Below are 17,916 nucleotides of genomic sequence, written 5' to 3'. Positions count from 1 at the left end.
AAGTCCGGTAACTCTCCTCCTGCCGGCCGTCTCAGGCCGCTTCCTATTCCCTCTCGACCGTGGTCTCACATCGCCTTAGATTTTGTCACCGGACTGCCTTCGTCAGCGGGGAAGACTGTTATTCTTACGGTTGTCGATAGGTTCTCTAAGGCGGCTCATTTCATTCCCCTTGCTAAGCTTCCTTCTGCTAAAGAGACGGCACAAATCATCATCGAGAATGTTTTCAGAATTCATGGCCTTCCGTCAGACGTCGTTTCGGACAGAGGTCCGCAATTCACGTCTCAATTTTGGAGGGAGTTTTGCCGTTTGATTGGGGCTTCCGTCAGTCTCTCTTCCGGCTTTCACCCCCAGTCTAACGGTCAAGCAGAACGGGCCAATCAGACTATTGGTCGCATCTTACGCAGTCTTTCTTTTCGCAACCCTGCGTCTTGGTCAGAACAGCTCCCCTGGGCAGAATACGCCCACAACTCGCTTCCTTCGTCTGCGACCGGGCTATCTCCTTTTCAGAGTAGCCTCGGGTACCAGCCTCCGCTGTTCTCATCTCAGTTCGCCGAGTCCAGCGTCCCCTCCGCTCAGGCTTTTGTCCAACGTTGCGAGCGCACCTGGAAGAGGGTCAGGTCTGCACTTTGCCGTTATAGGACGCAGACTGTGAGGGCTGCTAATAAGCGTAGAACTAAGAGTCCTAGATATTGTCGCGGTCAGAGAGTTTGGCTCTCCACTCAGAACCTTCCCCTTAAGACGGCTTCTCGCAAGTTGACCCCGCGGTTCATTGGTCCGTTCCGTATTTCTCGGGTCATTAATCCTGTCGCAGTTCGACTTCTTCTTCCGCGATACCTTCGTCGCGTCCACCCGGTCTTCCATGTCTCCTGCATCAAGCCCGCCCTTCGCGCCCCCGCTCGTCTTCCCCCCCCCCCCGCCATCCTTGTCGAGGGCGCACCCATCTACAGGGTCCGTAGAATTTTGGACATGCGTCCTCGGGGCCGTGGTCACCAGTACCTCGTAGATTGGGAGGGGTACGGTCCTGAGGAGAGGAGTTGGGTTCCCTCTCGGGACGTGCTGGACCGTGCGCTGATCGAGGATTTCCTCCGTTGCCGCCAGGTTTCCTCCTCGAGTGCGCCAGGAGGCGCTCGGTGAGTGGGGGGGTACTGTCATGTACTGTCATGTTGTGTCTTGTCTCTGCCCTTTCCCTTCACCCTGTCTCCCTCTGCTGGTCGTTGTTAGGTTACCTTTTCTCCCCCTCTTTCCCCCAGCTGTGCCTTGTCTCCTCCTAACCACCTCGTCACCCCGTTTCCCACCTGTTCCCTTTTTCCCTCTGATTAGGTCCCTATATCTCTCTCTGTTTTTGTTCCTGTCCTTGTCGGATTCTTGTTTGTTGTGTTTCATGCCTGAACCAGACTGTCGTCATGTTTGCTGTAACCTTGTCTTGTCCTGTCGGAATCTGCCGGTCCGTCTGAGCCTACCTATGTTTGGTAATTAAAGAAGCTCTGTTTAAGTTAATTCGCTTTTGGGTCCTCATTCACGCACCGTAACACTGACTGTTTTCCTGTTAGTGTGAGATAAATGTGGCTTTTTAGACAGCAAACACCTAGATGGCAACTTGCTGTTCATAACACTCCCACACTGTCACCTGTCACAGTCACGAGTCCAAACCTCTAGAGCTGTCATCGAGATGATAAGATCATCGCCGATGGTGGGATTTATACAGCAGTGGTTATCTTTACCATCATCTTTCATAGGCGTGATAAAGATAAACTATAACAATGCTCTCTATATCTCTCTTGTGGTTAATGAATGGACACAGTGCTTTATGTCTCACGTTTGCTCTCGCTATTGCCTCATGTAGATATACACAGATACAAAATGTGTGTATAATATTGGCTTGTTGCATACAATATACAGTACATCATATTAATGTAGAATCACATATTCAAGGTGTTTTACATAGACTACTTTAGATACACATGTTTAGTTTATCCTGAAAGGTGCTTGCCTGACAACTCAAATTGAATACTTCCGCTGCTCTATACTGTCACCACATACTTCAGTCTGAGAATGCAATCATTGAAGTTGTTCGTGGTGATGTGAAAATGAGGTGTGTTGTACAAAACAAAGTCATCAGCGATTGGATCATCTCTAACCAATCAGAGTATCAAAGCCAATGACATATTTTCAAAACGTTGCTTCACCCACGTGTTCTGGCTTTGGCTCAACCCATCGGTTTCTGGGACCAATCAAAAGGTCTCGAACGTATTTTCATTGCAGAAATTGTCGGGAAGGTACTCGGTTCGAGACTTATACTCAGATCGAGACTTACTGCAGAGAAGAAACTGATGTCCATGGGTGTGGCATAGCATTTGGCCAGAGCAAGGAGTTTGGGTAGCCAAGCAAGTAAGGTGCCATGGGTTACTTGAAATTAGCATCTGGAAAATTACTGTCCAAAATGACCGCTCTGAAATCTTATTCGACATCGATTAAAATGACTGTGTCCAGTGAAAGGGCCAAATAGACTCAATTCGGGCCAATGAATAACGATAACTTGGCTATATACACACAAGATACAAGTACCGAGTCGATGTGCAGGTGTAAGAAGTAATTGAAGGAGATACAGTGCATTCAGAAAGGATTCAGACCACTTGACTTTTTCACAATTTGTCACGCCTTAATGTAAAATTGATTTAATAAAAAAAATCCTCAGCAGTCTACACACAATGACAAAGTGAAAACAGGTTGTTTTTTGTTTGTTTTAAACATAAATACTGTTTACATAAGCATTCGGACACTTCTATGAGACTCGAAATTGAGCTTAGGTGCATCCTGTTTCCATTGATCAACCTTGAGATGTTTCTACAACTTCATTGGAGCCCACCTGTGGTAAATTCAATTGATTGGACATGATTTGGAAAGGCACACACTTGGCTTTTCAAGGTCCCACAGTTGACCAAGACTTGAGGTTGAAGGAATTGTCCGTAGAACTCAGAGACAGGATTGTGTCGAGGCACAGATCTGGGGAAGGGTACCCAAAATGTTATGCAGCATTGAAGGTCCCCAAGAACACAGTGGCCTCCATCATTATTAAATGGAAGAAGTTGGGATCCACCAAGACTCTTCCTAGAGCTGGCATCCCGGCCAGGTGAGGTGACCAAGAACCCGATGGTTACTCTGACAGAGCTCCAGACTTCCTCTGTGGAGAGGCCGGAATCTACCAGAAGGAAAACCATCTCTGCAGCACTCTACCAATCAGGCCTTTATGGTAGAGTGGCCAGATGGAAGCCACTCCTCAGAAAAAGGAACATGGCGGCCCACTTGGAGTTTTCCAAAAGAAAGCTAAAGGACTGTCGGATCATGAGAAACAAGATTCTCTGCTCTGATGAAACCAAGGTTGAACTCTTTGGATTAAATTCCAAGCGTCATGTCTGGAGGAAACCTTTCTCCATCCCTACTGTGAAGCATGGTGGTGATAGCATCATGCTGTGGGGATATTTTGAGACTAGTCAGGATAGGGAAAATGAACGGAGCAAAGTACAGAGAAATCCTTTACATATAACATCTTATTAATCATTACCTCTTATCAAATACTCAGTCAAATTATTGTAACATTCTTGGATTTGCAAATCTTCTTCTTTGATCAGCCTTGTGCATTATTCAGTTCTACACAAATTGGTATAATAATTTATTTACTAGCTAACTAAATAATAACACAGAATACCCACACACACCTATATGAAACAAGGTTCCTAGTGAACTGTCAAGACATGACGGCTTTTTACAACATAGATGGAGGGTGGGGGGGTGGGGGGGGGTAGAGAGAGAGAGAAAGAAAAAGGGACACTTTCTATAACTATTCTCCCATTAACCATATACTTTGCACATGAACCGCCGCCCGTTTGGAATAAAAAATCATGAATGTATTTACATGTGTCTTCGTCGTTTATCTCGGGCCTGATTGTCTGAAAGGGGTCTCCCCTTTCCCGTCCTCTACTGTTGTTCACTCTGGAAGATAACCAGCCATGTTGACGGTTCCCATTGGTGATGAGCGTTGTAGGATAGTCTCACTTAGATTCACTTTTCTCGATATCTGACTTAAGACAGCTAATCAGTTGTACCAGTGATTGTCTGAGGTGAGCTTCTCACCGCTTCCTCCTCGTGTTGGTATAGATTATCTTATCCCTCCTAAAATCACATTCATATCTTAACAAAAATACGTCTATAATTGTTCATATTGTATTCACAACATATTGGATGAAAACTTGACAGATGAAGGGGGTATCCTTTCCAAGTTACAGTATTTGGCCCATACAGTTTTTAATAACATCACAAAATGAAAAACAATATGACATTAGTGACCACTTCCCACATTGTGTTCCATTATCACTTTTTGGACATTAGAGTTTGGGTGGGAAAAAGTCTCTCTAGACATAGTTATTCCTTTGGTTGATACTATACGGTAGAGAGAGTTTTCTCCTGCTTAAATTTAAGACCGGGTGTGAGCTGTCTGGTTATTGTCAGCTATTGCCAAGCTGATCCATTGAGATCCTCCCAGGACAGTCAGGACATCGGTCAATGCAAATAATCCAGGTAGCTATTTAATTAACTATTTAGTGGTCTTACGGCTTGGGGGTGGAAGCTGTTCAGGGTCTTGTTGGTTCCAGACTTTGTGCTTCGGTAATGCTTTCCATGCGGTAGCAGAGAGAACAGTCTGTGACTTGCATGGCTGGAGTTTTTGACAATTTTTAGGGCCTTCCTCTAACACTGCCTGGTACAGAGATCCTTGATGGCAGGGAGCTCGGCCCCAGTGATGTACTGGGCCGTACACACTACCCTTTCTAGCAACCTGCAGTCGGGTGCCAAGCAGTTGCCATACCAAGTGATGGTGCAGCCAGTCAATATACTCTCAATGGTGCAGCCAGTCAATATACTCTCAATGGTGCAGCCAGTCAATATACTCTCAATGGTGCAGCTTTAGAACTGTATTGAGGGTCCTATATTGACACTTTGCCTGTTTTATGGCTCATCAGAGGTTGTAGCGGGATTTCTTATAAGCGTCTGGATTCGTGTCACGCTCCTTGAAAGCGTCAACTCTAGCCTATATCTAAGTGCGGATGTTGCCTGTAATCCACGTTTTCTGGTTGAGATATGTTGTATGGTCACTGTGGAGACGAAGTTGTCGATGCATTTATTAATAAAGCTGGTCACTGTTGTGGTAAACTCCTGAATGTTATCTGATTAATCCCGGAATATATTCCAGTCTGTGTTAGGAAGCAGTCCTGTAGTTTAGCATCCACTTCATCGGACCACTTCCGTTTTGAGCATGTCACTGGTACTTCCTGTTTGAGTTTTTCTTGTAAGCAGGAATCAGGAGGATATAGTTTTCCCATAACAGTCTAACAGGACTAAGCTATATGGAATTGTTTTAAGAAGGTCATACCAAGGATCATTTTGCTATTTGAGTTGGATTTTTAAGACACCTTGAAGTATCCAAAAAATATAAAAAGTATTTGGTTAAAAATGCGTGTGGCCTTACTGCTATTAGCCCATACAAACACATTGAATAACTGATTCACTACACAGAACAACAGATAGTCTCTCAAAAAATCGGAAGGAAGTTTGTTCTGAAGTGTCTGTTCTATATCTGAGAGATATAAGAAAGATCAGGAATTGTTTTGATTTAAAAAAAATGTATTTCACTTATTTTTGGCACTAAACAGTCTCCATATAATGTATACAGTACCAGTAAAAAGTTTGGACTCATTCAAGGGTTTTTCCTTATTTTTACTATTGTACATTGTAGAATAATTAGTGAAGAGCAAGGAAAAACTTGACTTAGAAAGAAACACACCTGTCTATATAAGGTCGCACAGTTGACAGTGAAAGTCAGAGCAGAAACTATACCATGAGGAAGATCACCGAAATAGAATAGTGAAGGTTATAAAACTATTTCTAGAGTGTTGAATGTTTCCAAGAGCACAGTGGTCTCCATCATTGGGAAATTAAAAAAATATGGAACAACCCAGACTCTGCCTAGAGCTGGCCGTCCAACCAAACTGAGAAGCCGAGCAAGAAGGACCTTGGTCAGGGAGGTGACCAAGAACCCAATGATCACTCTGACAGAATTACAGAGTTCATTGGCTGAGATTGGAGAACCTGACAGAAGGACAACAGTTTCTACAGCACTTCACCGATCTGAGCTTTTGGGAGAGTGGCCAGACGGAACACACTCCTGAGAAAAAAGCACGTAACAGCACGTTTGGAGTTTGCAAAAAAGCATGTGAAAGACTGAGAGCATAAGGCAAACATATTCTGTGGTCTGTGAGAGAAACATTTTACTCTTTGGCTTGAATGCATAGCGCTATGTCTGGAGAAAACCAGGCACAGCTCATCACCCGTCTAACACCCTCCCTACCGTGAAGCATGGTGTTGGCAGGATCATGCTATGGGGAGGCTTTTCAGTGGCAAGGACTGGGAGACTGTTAAGAATAGAAGGAACAATGAATGGGACCAAATACAGGCAAATCCTTGATGACAACCTGCTTCAGAGTGCAAACGACCAACAGAACAATGACTCCAAGCATACAGCCAAAGCTATGAAAGAATGGCTTCAGAACAACAATGTGAAAGTCCTTGAGTGGCCCAGGCAAAGCCCGGACTTGAATCAAATTAGTGGAAGATAGCTGTTCACCGTTGCTCCCCAACTAACTTAACAGAGTTTGAGAAAATATTGGAGAAAATCCACAAATCCAGATGTGCAAAGCTGATACAGACATACCCAAGACGTATCAAAGATGTCATCGCTGCCAAAGGTGTTTTTACAAAGTATTGACTCAGGGGTGTGAATACTTATTTAAATTAGATATTTCTGTATTTCATTTTTTTATACATTTGAATTTTTTTCTAAAAAACATGTTTTCACTTTGTCATTAAGGGGTATTGTTTAGATTGGTGAGATTTTTTTTTATTTAATCCATTTTGAATTGAGACTAACACAACAAAATGCGAAATAAATCACAGGGTATGAATCATTTCTGAAGGCAGTGTATGTCCAGTCAGTTCATGGTTCTGTTTCATATAGGCTCACCTTGAATTCTCAATGGCCACTGATCTATAATATGAATATGGCCGAAATCTATCTAGTCGTTTAACCTATTAGTTACAATGGAAAAGAGGCTAGGATAGGGAAGGTCTTGAGAAAAAGCCCATGGTAAGAATAAAATGTAGCTTTATTTCATGACATAGTGTCACTGTATCATGGCAGTTGTTGAGATTGGGAAGAGAAGGGGAGAGAGAGGGGGAGAGCGAGTGAAAGAGGTTTACTGGAGAAAAATTAGATTAAATGAAAGCAAAGCAAGGAATGTACAAAAGACCAGATGCACTCAGAAACTGTTGCTGTCAGAGACAGAATTTAAGAAAGGTAGAAGAGGGAGAGAAGGAGAGGGGATAGTCAGCAAAACACAAGAGAGGGGCACCTTCCAAGCTAATAAAAAATAAAAAACTAACCGTGACAGGAAGGAGAAAAGAGAGAGAGTGTGAGAGAGAAAGAGGCTGCACAAGGTAGGGTAGGAGGGGGGGGGCAAGAGAGGGAGAAGCAGAAGGGTGTGTACACACCGGCACCACCCTCTTCCCCTTTCTGCCTGTGTGTCACTAAGCTCTGAAACCCTCTCTCTCACACAGAATATAAAAAAAGTTGGCCAAAGTCTGTCTCAGCTCCAATAGCTACCAGACACCCACAACAACCTCTCTCTCTTTTTATCTCTCTCTCTCTCTCTCTCTCTCTCTCTCTCTCTCTCTCTCTCTCTCTCTCTCTCTCTCTCACACACACACACACACCACCCCTCACTCCTGGCACAGAGAAGACAGGACCACTGGAGAGACCATACACACCTCCGCCTCCTCCTTCAGTCACTCACCCAGCCATCGCCAGACGCTAAGCCCAGGATGTGGACTTTGCTCTTGGGGGTCACCTTAGGATTACTGGCCTCCTCCAGGTCGGAACCTGCTCAAGGTGAGGGCACTGCACCTCTCTCTGCTCAGCGGATGCCTCTTTGTCTGGGGCTTTTTTTCTCTGGTTTCAGCCTGGAAACACTCTCCTTTGTTGGTGGATTTTATGGCGACACATTTGATGAGCATGTATAGTGTGTATATTTGTGTGTAAGGAGTGAGAACGATAGGCTGAGGCAGTGCCAAATGGATGTGTAGACGCTGGTAAAGCAACGTGCGCTAGGCTACACAAGCTTACGTCTGGCAGTCTGAGACTCATGACAGCACAGACACAAAGGAGACAGTCGCTCGTGCTCTCTCACACACGCACACTCAGACACACACTTACCGGAGAGTGTGTTAGGGAAGAAAACGATGAGCCCATTTCGGGCAGCTGCTCTTTTCTCATGCATTCAAGCAATTATCTTAGTATTGTTTTGCCACTGTAGCCTTCAGAAAGCATCTATCTGCTCTTCAATCAATGTGAGGGTACGAAAGAGCTCTACTCATTGTCTGACCACAGCTTAGGGATATGTTGACGTGCTTTAATGCTAATTTTTTTTATTTTTTTTTTAACACAAAGGAGGAAACTCATCAAATCCTCTGCCTCTCTCTTTAATTTTCTTTGGCTTTCGCTCCCTCATGCTTTCAGTGAGGGATCTTGATTGGATGTATGTCAAAGGGGCATCTTTTTGAGGAGGGGAAGTTGGTGCTGAATCAAACAGGTCTGGCTTAGTCTCCCTCTCTTTGACTTGGCTGGGTGGGGGGAGGGGACGGGACGGGTATCACTGTGCCTCCTCTCTGGCTCTGTGCCAAATCACAGCCAACATACAGCTATAAATATGAACGGTTTAAAGGAAAACAAGAGAGGAAGTATAAGGTCTCTTGTGTGTGTGTTTAAAGGTTTAGAAACAGAGGGTTGTGTGTTCACATTTCCCCCATGTGTTCCTACTGTATATTTGTTTGCCCAATGGTTTAAGCTTAGGGCATGCAGTGTTGTAAGGAGCTGATAGCTGTGTGTGCGTGTGTGTCTATGTGTGTGTGTGTGTGTGCGCGCACATGCACGTGTGTTAACAGTAATTGGGTGTCTGGCAAATGCAATCCAGGGGTGGTTACAGCTCGTCCTACCCTGGCCTTGTCTTTGAACCCTAAATGTGCTGCAGTCTTTCCTCCTAAAGCACATCATTAACAGCAGGACTCATGGACATGTGTTTCATCCAGACATCCATGTAAACCAAGATCCTATTAATGGAAGCTTTTTACAATGGCTCTCGCATTACTGTGGATCCAGTCCACATGTGGTTCTTTAATGTCCAAGGCAATAGAAGGTACCTTGAAATTTGACCTTCAGAAAATGTTTTGCTCTCCTACCCATTCTGGTTAATGACGCCTCCTATTGGATCCACTTCACTCGCAAACACACACAAAAAAACATTCATGCAACATCCATGCATGTCCATGTTATAGAAATATTATGATGGCTGTTCCCATCGCTAGGTTGTTTGCTCAGGGTGACTTGGCTAATGGCCAGCTTTACTCCGCTCCTCAGAGCATGTTAGACAAGGCCTGATTGATCAGATCCTGGCTAAAGGTATGCACAGGGCCAGATCAGTCTGTGTGCATGTATTTGCTCCCCTAGCGTAACTACCCCTCCCGTACCTTTGGGTGTCACATTTCAAGTTGAGGGTCGGTGAGAGGCCCCTGTGGAGCAGGACTAGGGCCTCACAAAGAGGGCTTGTGCCCATGCAAGCTGGGAGTACTGTCACCTGCCATCTGATCTGCATGGACACGTGCTTGACCGTTGTACTACCCTCCTCTAGCTTTCTCTACCAACCAACCACCCGTAGGTGTCACAGCCTGGCCATCACGAAATTTAGCAATTTCTTCTCTTCCTCTTTCATTGAGTTTCAGCCTCATCCCCCTCTCCAGTGCTTTTGGTGGCCCATTCTCTCAGTCAGAAGCTGATCTGCATTTAAACTGTATTTCAGCCCTACTGTATCTCCCAGAACGTTGTTAAACCTATTAATTACGCTGTAAAGCCTCTCTGTGAGTCTCAGGCTCGCCGGTAGCAAGGCTGTATCCCCGGCCCTACCTTCTCTTCCCTGATCATATACACTGAAGTCTTTGTAGACCAGGCAAAGCTCCAAAGGCCTCTCTCTGTAATGTATACAGATCCTTAATGCATGAGGCAAGCCCAGCCATCTCTAACCCCACCCCCCCAAATCACCAACCAGACTACATTTCTGTAGCTAAGTGTATTTTTCTATGGCATTTCTGTGAGCTTTTACTGCAAGTCGGTAATCATGTAATACCTCAAATGTTTTCTCAATTTGGATGTAAGAGGTGGGAGCTGAAAGTCTTTGAAAGACATAATGGTGAAAATGAACGGGTCACTGAGATTTGAGAAGCAGAACCTCTTCATGCCAAGCCTTCAAAAAAGTAAGAGAAGAAGTAAGGCGGGATAAGGGAGTCAGAGGGAGTCAGAGAAAGGTTGAGGAGGGGGAAGAGAAAAAGAGAGTCCTTCAGGTGACTTTGCTTTGGTGAGTTTTGTGTGAAGGGATCTCATGTTTCTCCTGTACCACTGGTCTATTGGCTCTGTGGATCCTGTGACCAGCAGAGTGAGGGCTAGCCACAACATACATGCTGACAGCACCGTCTTCTACTGAGAGAGAGATTAACAGAAAGAACATGGTACACAAGATCAATGTCACACTGATATTGCCAGAGTCTGTGAGAAATGTACACTCTTAGAAAAAGGGTTCCAACAGGATTCTTTGCGGAAGGAACCATTTTCATTTGTAGAACCCTTTTTGGAAGACGAGGGTTCTTTGTAAGGCAAAGGGTTATACCTAGAACCTTTTTCATTGTAAGAACCATTTTTTTTTTGTAAGAAAGGGTTCTTTGATATTCTTTGGGAGGCCAGAATGATTATTTGGAGGGCAAGGAGGGATCTGCATAGAACCCTTCTGAATCTGAATAAGCTTTTTTATTGTAAATATTTTTCTTTCTTTTAAATAGTGCCTGAGCATTAGTCAGTGTTTCAACGTTACCATCAGGAGTTTGAATAATCTGATCCATTTAAAAAGATAGGTGTGAGAATGGTTTAAACTGTACCTACTACATATGGGAATATCTTTGCTTTTATTTGGTATGTCCTTATTAAATTGTATACATACAGTACTGACATAGTTGATATTTGAGAGAGAAAGATGCATCAGAGAAATTCAGACCGGTGGGAAAGAGCTGTTTGGCTTTCAAGTCTGATAAGACAGCTAGGAGAGCACAAACTGCAAATTGACTAATGTGTGTGGTGGTGGTTGCCAGTGTACAGTGTTTACTAGAGTGTGTGGCGTAATATGCTGTGTATAGCTATAGGAGAGAGAGGAGCCTTTCTCTTCCAGTCAAAGCACCTGGAGGTTCTGGCATGCGCTAAAAGATCCCTTTTCTCCTAGCCAGCAGCCTTTGTATATCCAGACCCTCTGTGGTCTCTGGCCCTTTCAACTCCATTAACTGACAATAGAACTTTTCTAGAGTCACTGCCTTGGAATAGCAGGATCTTGGAGTGACAAAGCAGCACATGGCCACACTCCCTGCATGCTAATGGTAACTCCTCTAAATCATGGGTTCCCTCTCTTTTCAGTCGTCCAAACGCTGTGTTCACTTTGATCCACCCTGGGCAGGTCTGTGATGCCAGGTCTGTGAGGTTTTTCTTAAGTTTAGACACATTGTGGGGTGTGTGGGTATGTTTGTGTGGTTGGGGAGGGGTTTGTGGTTGTGAGTGTGTGTGTGTGTGTGTGCATGTGTGTGTGCATGTGTCTCTGTGCCCAACCGTCACTAATGGTAAAGTAACTTCCTGTTCAACTTCCTGCCTCTGCTAGGACTCTAGTGTACACCAAAGGGCTGGGCCAGGCAGTTAAACTGATGCCCTAAACATTTGTTCACTTTCGAAATGTGACACGTCATCAGTTAACATATGGGGTTAATAAGGGAACTGACATTGCATTGACTCTCCACAACTCTGTGCTGTGGGTGGCCAAGCAAACTGCAGTCAGACAGGTAGAAGATCTAAGTCAACTATTATACGCTCACCCATCCATCCACCCCAAACAACCACCCTACTTTCGTTTTTGCCTTAATTAACCATCTGTCTCATGTAACCATACTAAATGTAAGATATAATAATATACTGAACAAAATATAAACGCAACATGTAAATGTTGTTCCCATGTTTGATGAGCTGAATTAAAAGATCCTAGACATTTTTCATACACACAAAATGCTTAATACTCTCAAATTTTGTGCACAATTTTGTTTACATCCCTGTTAGTGAGCATTTTTCCTTTGCCAAGATAATCCATCCAATTGACTGTTTAATCAAGAAGCTGATTAAACAGCATGATAAAAGACCACTCTAAAATGTGCATTTTTGTCCCACAACACAATGCCACAGACGTTTTGAAGGAAGCACCCTGACTGCAGGAATGTCCACAAGAGCTGTTGCCGGAGAATTTTATTCCCTACCACGAGCCGCCTCCAACGTCGTTTTGGAGAATTTGACAGTACTTCCAACCGGCCTCACAACCGCAGACCATGTGTAACCATGCCAGCCCAGGACCTCTACATCCGGCTTCTTCACCTGCGGAATTGTCTGAGACCATCCACTCAGACAGCTGATAAAACTGTGGTTTTGCACAAGCTGTCAGAAACAGTCTCAGGGATTCTCAACTGCATACTCGTCGCCCTTGCCTTGACCTGACTGCAGTTCGACGACGTAACCGACTTCATTGGGCAAATGGTCACCTTGCGCTTCACAGGTGCTCTTCACGGAAAAATCCCAGTTTCAACTGTACCGGGCAGTATGGCGTCTGTGAGGAGGTAGTATGCTGGCCCCTTGTTTGCTGAAGATCTGACCCAAATCCCAGTAAGCCCAACGTACACGGGAAAGATCAGTCTTGTCATTCCCAGCCAGATGAACAGGAGGATCGGAAGTCTCCAGACGAGCAGGACTGGAAAGGTGTTGAGAGAGATCCTGGCAGGTGAACTGGCATGAAGGATTCCATCCCAGAACTCTTCCCGAAGGCCAGTCAATTTGAGGATTATGGGTGGAAAGCCACAGATGTCCAAGAACCAGGGGAAGCTCAGGAGAGTTCACCAGATATAACTGGATAAGCTCCACATGGTCATCCAGAACTCATAGCTGAATAGGCATGGTGAGGTTCTTCACCTTCCCAGATCCTAGGTGTTGACCATCCAGCGCAGTGACCGACAACAGAGTGTCCAGCTTAGTGAGTGGCAGCCTCTGTTGGCGAGCTAGTCTATGAAAGCAGGAATGTCCAACTGTCCATTGTCCCACCGCAGGTTGGCCGGAAGCAAGGTGCGTACCGTATCGGCCACAGGAAACTGTATCTGATTCTCCAGAGAGGAAAGTCTGGTGCCTCCCAATTGCATCAACTCCTCTGAAGGATATGAAGGAGAACCATAGTTGAACTGAGAACCCTGATGGTGTACAGGACAAGAATCGACTCCCTCAGCGGGGCCCAAAACACTGGAACCAACTCGGGACCCCTCAGTCCGCTTGTGAATCCGGATGTCCAGATAGTCCTCCAGACTATCAGGGTTGTCCTGGGAAGCCAGTTCATCATTGAGAACCTCGCTGAGTACGTTCAGAAAGACTGAGTGAAGTGCCTCTATTTCAACTGCTCTCAGCAGCGAGTGTCCGAATATCAATGGCGTAATCAGCTACACTCCGGCTGCCCTGCAGAAGCACAATGAGTCTTTGAGCAGTGTTACTGCCACTTATGGGGTGATCAAAACCAATCCTCATCTCCTTGGTAAAGCTTTGCCAATTGAAACGCATGTCTGATTGCTGCTCCCAGATGGCCTTGGCGCAGGCCAGAGCCGTCATGAGAGCAAGGAGATGACATATGCTACTTTGGAATGCTCGGTGGAAATGATGATGCCTGCAACTCGAAGACCAGCGGATATTTGAGCAGGAACCCACAACACCTCCCAGGATGCTCCTCATAACGGGAGGCTCCCGAGGGGAGGAAGACGATGAGCTGGTAGGAAGTGGAGAGTTAGAAACCGCCACAGGTGCAGCAGCAGTTGCTTCCGTCTGTCCTGTCTGACAAATTCAGGCCTACATTTCAAAACCAACTATCAAAGTGGCCAAGGCTGCAGTCCAAACATGTTATTTCTACAACCTCAGCCCTCGCTCTAGCCACTTTCCCCAGGGAATCCCTGTCGCCTCGCTCTAGCCACTCTCCCCAGGGAATCCCTGTCGAAACCGGATGCAGTTTGATTGTCATCTTAAGTGGAGGTCCAATTCACAAACGTTGCCCCCTCGACCCTCGATTTAGCTCGAGGGAACGAGTGAAGAACTTTGATCACTTCTGGGGTAGATACAGTAAGAGCAAAATTCAATGCAAAATGTAGTCACTTGTCAAACTCTGCTTGTTGTGAAGGGTCAAATTCTATCAACAGGTCTGCATTTTGGGCATGTCAGACAAAATTATGATGATAGCCTGCTATAAAATATATATACGATACCATTCCAAAAGTTTGGGGTAATTTAGACATTTCCTTGTTTTTGAAAGAAAAGCACATTTTGTTGTCCATTAAAATAACATAAAATTGATCAGAAATACAGTGTAGACATTGTTAATGTTGTAAATTATTATTGTAGCTGGAAACTGCACATTTTTTTATGGAATATCTACATAGTTATCAGCAACCATCACTCCTGTGTTCCAATGGCACGTTGTGTTAGCTAATCCAAGTTTATAATTTTAAAAGGCTAATTGATGATAAGAAAACCCTTTTGCAATTATGCTAGCACTGATGATCTTCTTGGCCTGCAACAACTGGTGTTGTAGGTGTCTTGGAGGGAAGGCAGTGTGCACCCAATGGTGTGTTCGGCTGAGCGTACCACCCTCTTTAGCGCCTTGCGGTCCGCCGCAGTGGTGTAGCCGTACCAGGGTGTGATGCAGCCCGACAGTATGCTCTCGATGGTGCTCCTGTAGAACACTGTGAGGGCCCTCGGGGACAGACCACATTTCTTCAGCATCCTGAGTTTGAAGAGTCACTGTCATGCCTTCTTCACCATGGTGTCTGTGTGATTTCACAATTTCAGCTCCTCAGAGATGTGCAAGCCAATAAACTTGTTGACCTTCTCCTCAGCGGCCCAGTTGATAAGGATGGAATGCCCGACCTGGTTCCTCTTGATGATTACAATCAGCTCCTTTGTTTTGCTGACGTTCAGGTTTTTTACCTGACACCACACCATCAGAGTGCCTACCTCCTCCCTGTAAGGCCATCACATCATTGTTGGCATTTAGGCCTACTACTGTCATCAGCAAACTTGATGATAGAGTTGGAACTGTGTGAGGCCACACAGTCGTGGGTATACTGGGAGTACAGGAGGGGACTGAGGATGCGCCCTTGTGGTGCCCCTGTGTTGAGAATCAGTGTCGAGGAGTTAATGTTGCTTATCTTCACCACTTGGGAGGGGGCCCGTCAGGAAGTCCAGGACTAAGTTGCATAAGGAGCAGTTCAGTCCCAGGGCTGTGAGCTTTGTGGTGAGCTTAGAGGGCACTGTGGTATTGAAGGCAAAGCTGTAGTCGATGAAGAGCATTCTCACAAATGCATTCCTTTTGTCCAGGTGGGTGAGGGAAGTGTGCAGTGCAATAGAGATTGTGTCATCTCTGGATCTGTCAGGGCGGTAGACGAATGGTAGCGCCAAACCCATGAGAAGAGAGAGAGATGGAGAGCGACAGGTTTAGACAGAGATAGATGTAGACAGGTATTGAAGCGGGTGGCTCAGCACTAGGGGGACCCATTGCTTTCATGGTACTTCTTATCCCTATACACTGATCGTCGTGATCTGTTGCTCTGCCAGTGCCCAACAGTCTGGAGACACAACACAATTCTCACTTGCACCACACCTTTCGCAACTGATGTTTGTGCCTGTTGCCATTGGTAATCCTATATCAACAAGTACCATGGAGATAGAATATCTGGGGTGAGATATCCTGTGTGTGTGTGTGTGTGTGCACATGATGTTCATGCTTTTGCAGTCTGTAGACAATAATGCCTGACACTCTAAGAATATTGATGTTACAGTATGTGGAGGGAGAACAAACTTTAAACTGAATAACTCAATGTCCATTGATGATCAAAGCTGTGTATAGCCAAACCCATGAGAAGAGTGATAGATGGAGGGAGAGAGGGAGAGGTTCAGACAGAGATAGATGAAGACAGGCATTGAAGCGAGGGGCTCAGCCCTACGGACCTTGCTCTTGACGTCCCTCTTGTCCCTATACACGTATCCTCTTGGCCTGCTATTCTGCCAGTGCCCAACACCCTGGAGACAAAAGACAAAACACAATGATCGCTTGAACCACATCTTTCGCAACTGATGTTTGTCTCTGTCGCTATGGTAATCATGTATCAGCAAGCACTATAGGATAGGATATCTGGGGTGAGATTTCCTATGTGAGTGTGTGTGCGTGCTCATGATGTTCATGCTTTTGCAGTCTATAGACATATTGATCTAATATTTCTATCCATTTTATTCTGACGATCTTTACAAACTTCCTCAGAAGATGAATATATGTACTATTTCTAGAGCTCTGAAGGCCCTTTTCTGGAGGTGAAATCACAACTGCACTGTGAAATAACTCTTACACTCGTTTTTTCTGCTAGCACTGACTTTGCTGATTCAAGAAAATGTATAAGAGCATGTGCTAAATGACTAAAATTTAAATGTAAAAAAAGCTTAGAAAATATCCTTGTTTTTGAAAGAAAAACATAACATAACATCAAATGGATCAGAAATACAGTGTAGACATTGTTAATGTTGTAAATGACTATTGTTGCTGGAAACGGCAGATTTTCTATGAAACATCTACATAGCCGTACAGGGGGCCATTATCAGCAACCTGGCCTTCTGGCCTTCTTTAGAGTAGTTGAGTATCTGGAGCATCAGCATTTATGAGATTGATTACAGGCTCAAAATGGCCAAAAACAAATAACTTTCTTCTGAAACTCATCAGTCTATTCTTGTTCTGAGAAATGAAGGCTATTCCATGCGAGAAAATGGCAAGAAACTGAAGATCTCGTACAATGCTGTGTACTACTCCCTTCACATAACAGGTTAAAATGGCTCTAACCAGAATAGAAAGAGGAGTGGGAGGCCCCGGTGTACAACTGAGAAAGAGACGAGGTAGAAACACGGTAATTCCCACTCGGCTGCCCCAATACTGTAGTTCCCATTTCTTATTTCGGTATGTCACAAGACTGTATGATTGTGTCACAGAATAGATTCTCACCCAGATGCTACACATGAACACGACTGAAATACAAAAACAATAAACGTGGCACAAACAAAATCCAAAACAGTACCGTGTGGTGAAAAACACAAACACGGAAACAAACACCCACAAACAAACAGTGAAACCCAGGCTACCTAAGTATGATTCTCAATCAGAGACAACTAATGACACCTGCCTCTGATTGAGAACCATACTAGGCCGAAACATAGAAATCCTCAAATCATAGAAAAACAAATATAGACTGCCCACCCTAACTCACGCCCTGACCATGCTATATAATGACAAAACAAAGGAAATAAAGGTCAGAACGTGACAATAGGGCTAAATTGAAATTGAAAAGTATATGCATAAGCATAGTAGAAATTTAAAGGGAACATTTTGGAGATTATGGGAAAATTTTTACACCAAAGTTGAGGACACGACAGTTCACCTGACACCACACTGACACCAGACTGAATCCAAACATTACACTGTTCGTCACATTTGTTGTTAATGAAATCTGAAAATACTCTGGATACATTCAGTAACATGATACAAATATTACTGGAAAATCTGGGATAGATGCAAGTTGCAACAAAAACGGCCCATTTTAAATCGCAATCTGGGTCAGGTA

General features: G+C 44.6%; 1 protein-coding gene across 1 annotated transcript in view; it reads left to right on the top strand.

Annotated features, from left to right (window-relative positions):
* Window positions 1–7,816: 7,816 nt before the first annotated feature.
* LOC139406644 (CD44 antigen-like) overlaps window positions 7,817–17,916 on the top strand; it is a 31,396-nt gene continuing 21,296 nt past the window's right edge. The window contains exon 1 of the mRNA XM_071149484.1: window positions 7,817–7,996. Coding sequence (XP_071005585.1) covers window positions 7,930–7,996 — 67 coding nt within the window. The 5' untranslated portion in view covers window positions 7,817–7,929. The remainder of the gene's footprint in view (window positions 7,997–17,916) is intronic.

The sequence above is a fragment of the Oncorhynchus clarkii genome, chromosome 1 (assembly GCF_045791955.1).
Source record: "Oncorhynchus clarkii lewisi isolate Uvic-CL-2024 chromosome 1, UVic_Ocla_1.0, whole genome shotgun sequence".
NCBI lineage: Eukaryota > Metazoa > Chordata > Actinopteri > Salmoniformes > Salmonidae > Oncorhynchus > Oncorhynchus clarkii.
The sequence above is the reverse complement of the archived record's forward strand: the minus strand, read 5'-3'. Positions and strand labels throughout refer to the sequence as shown.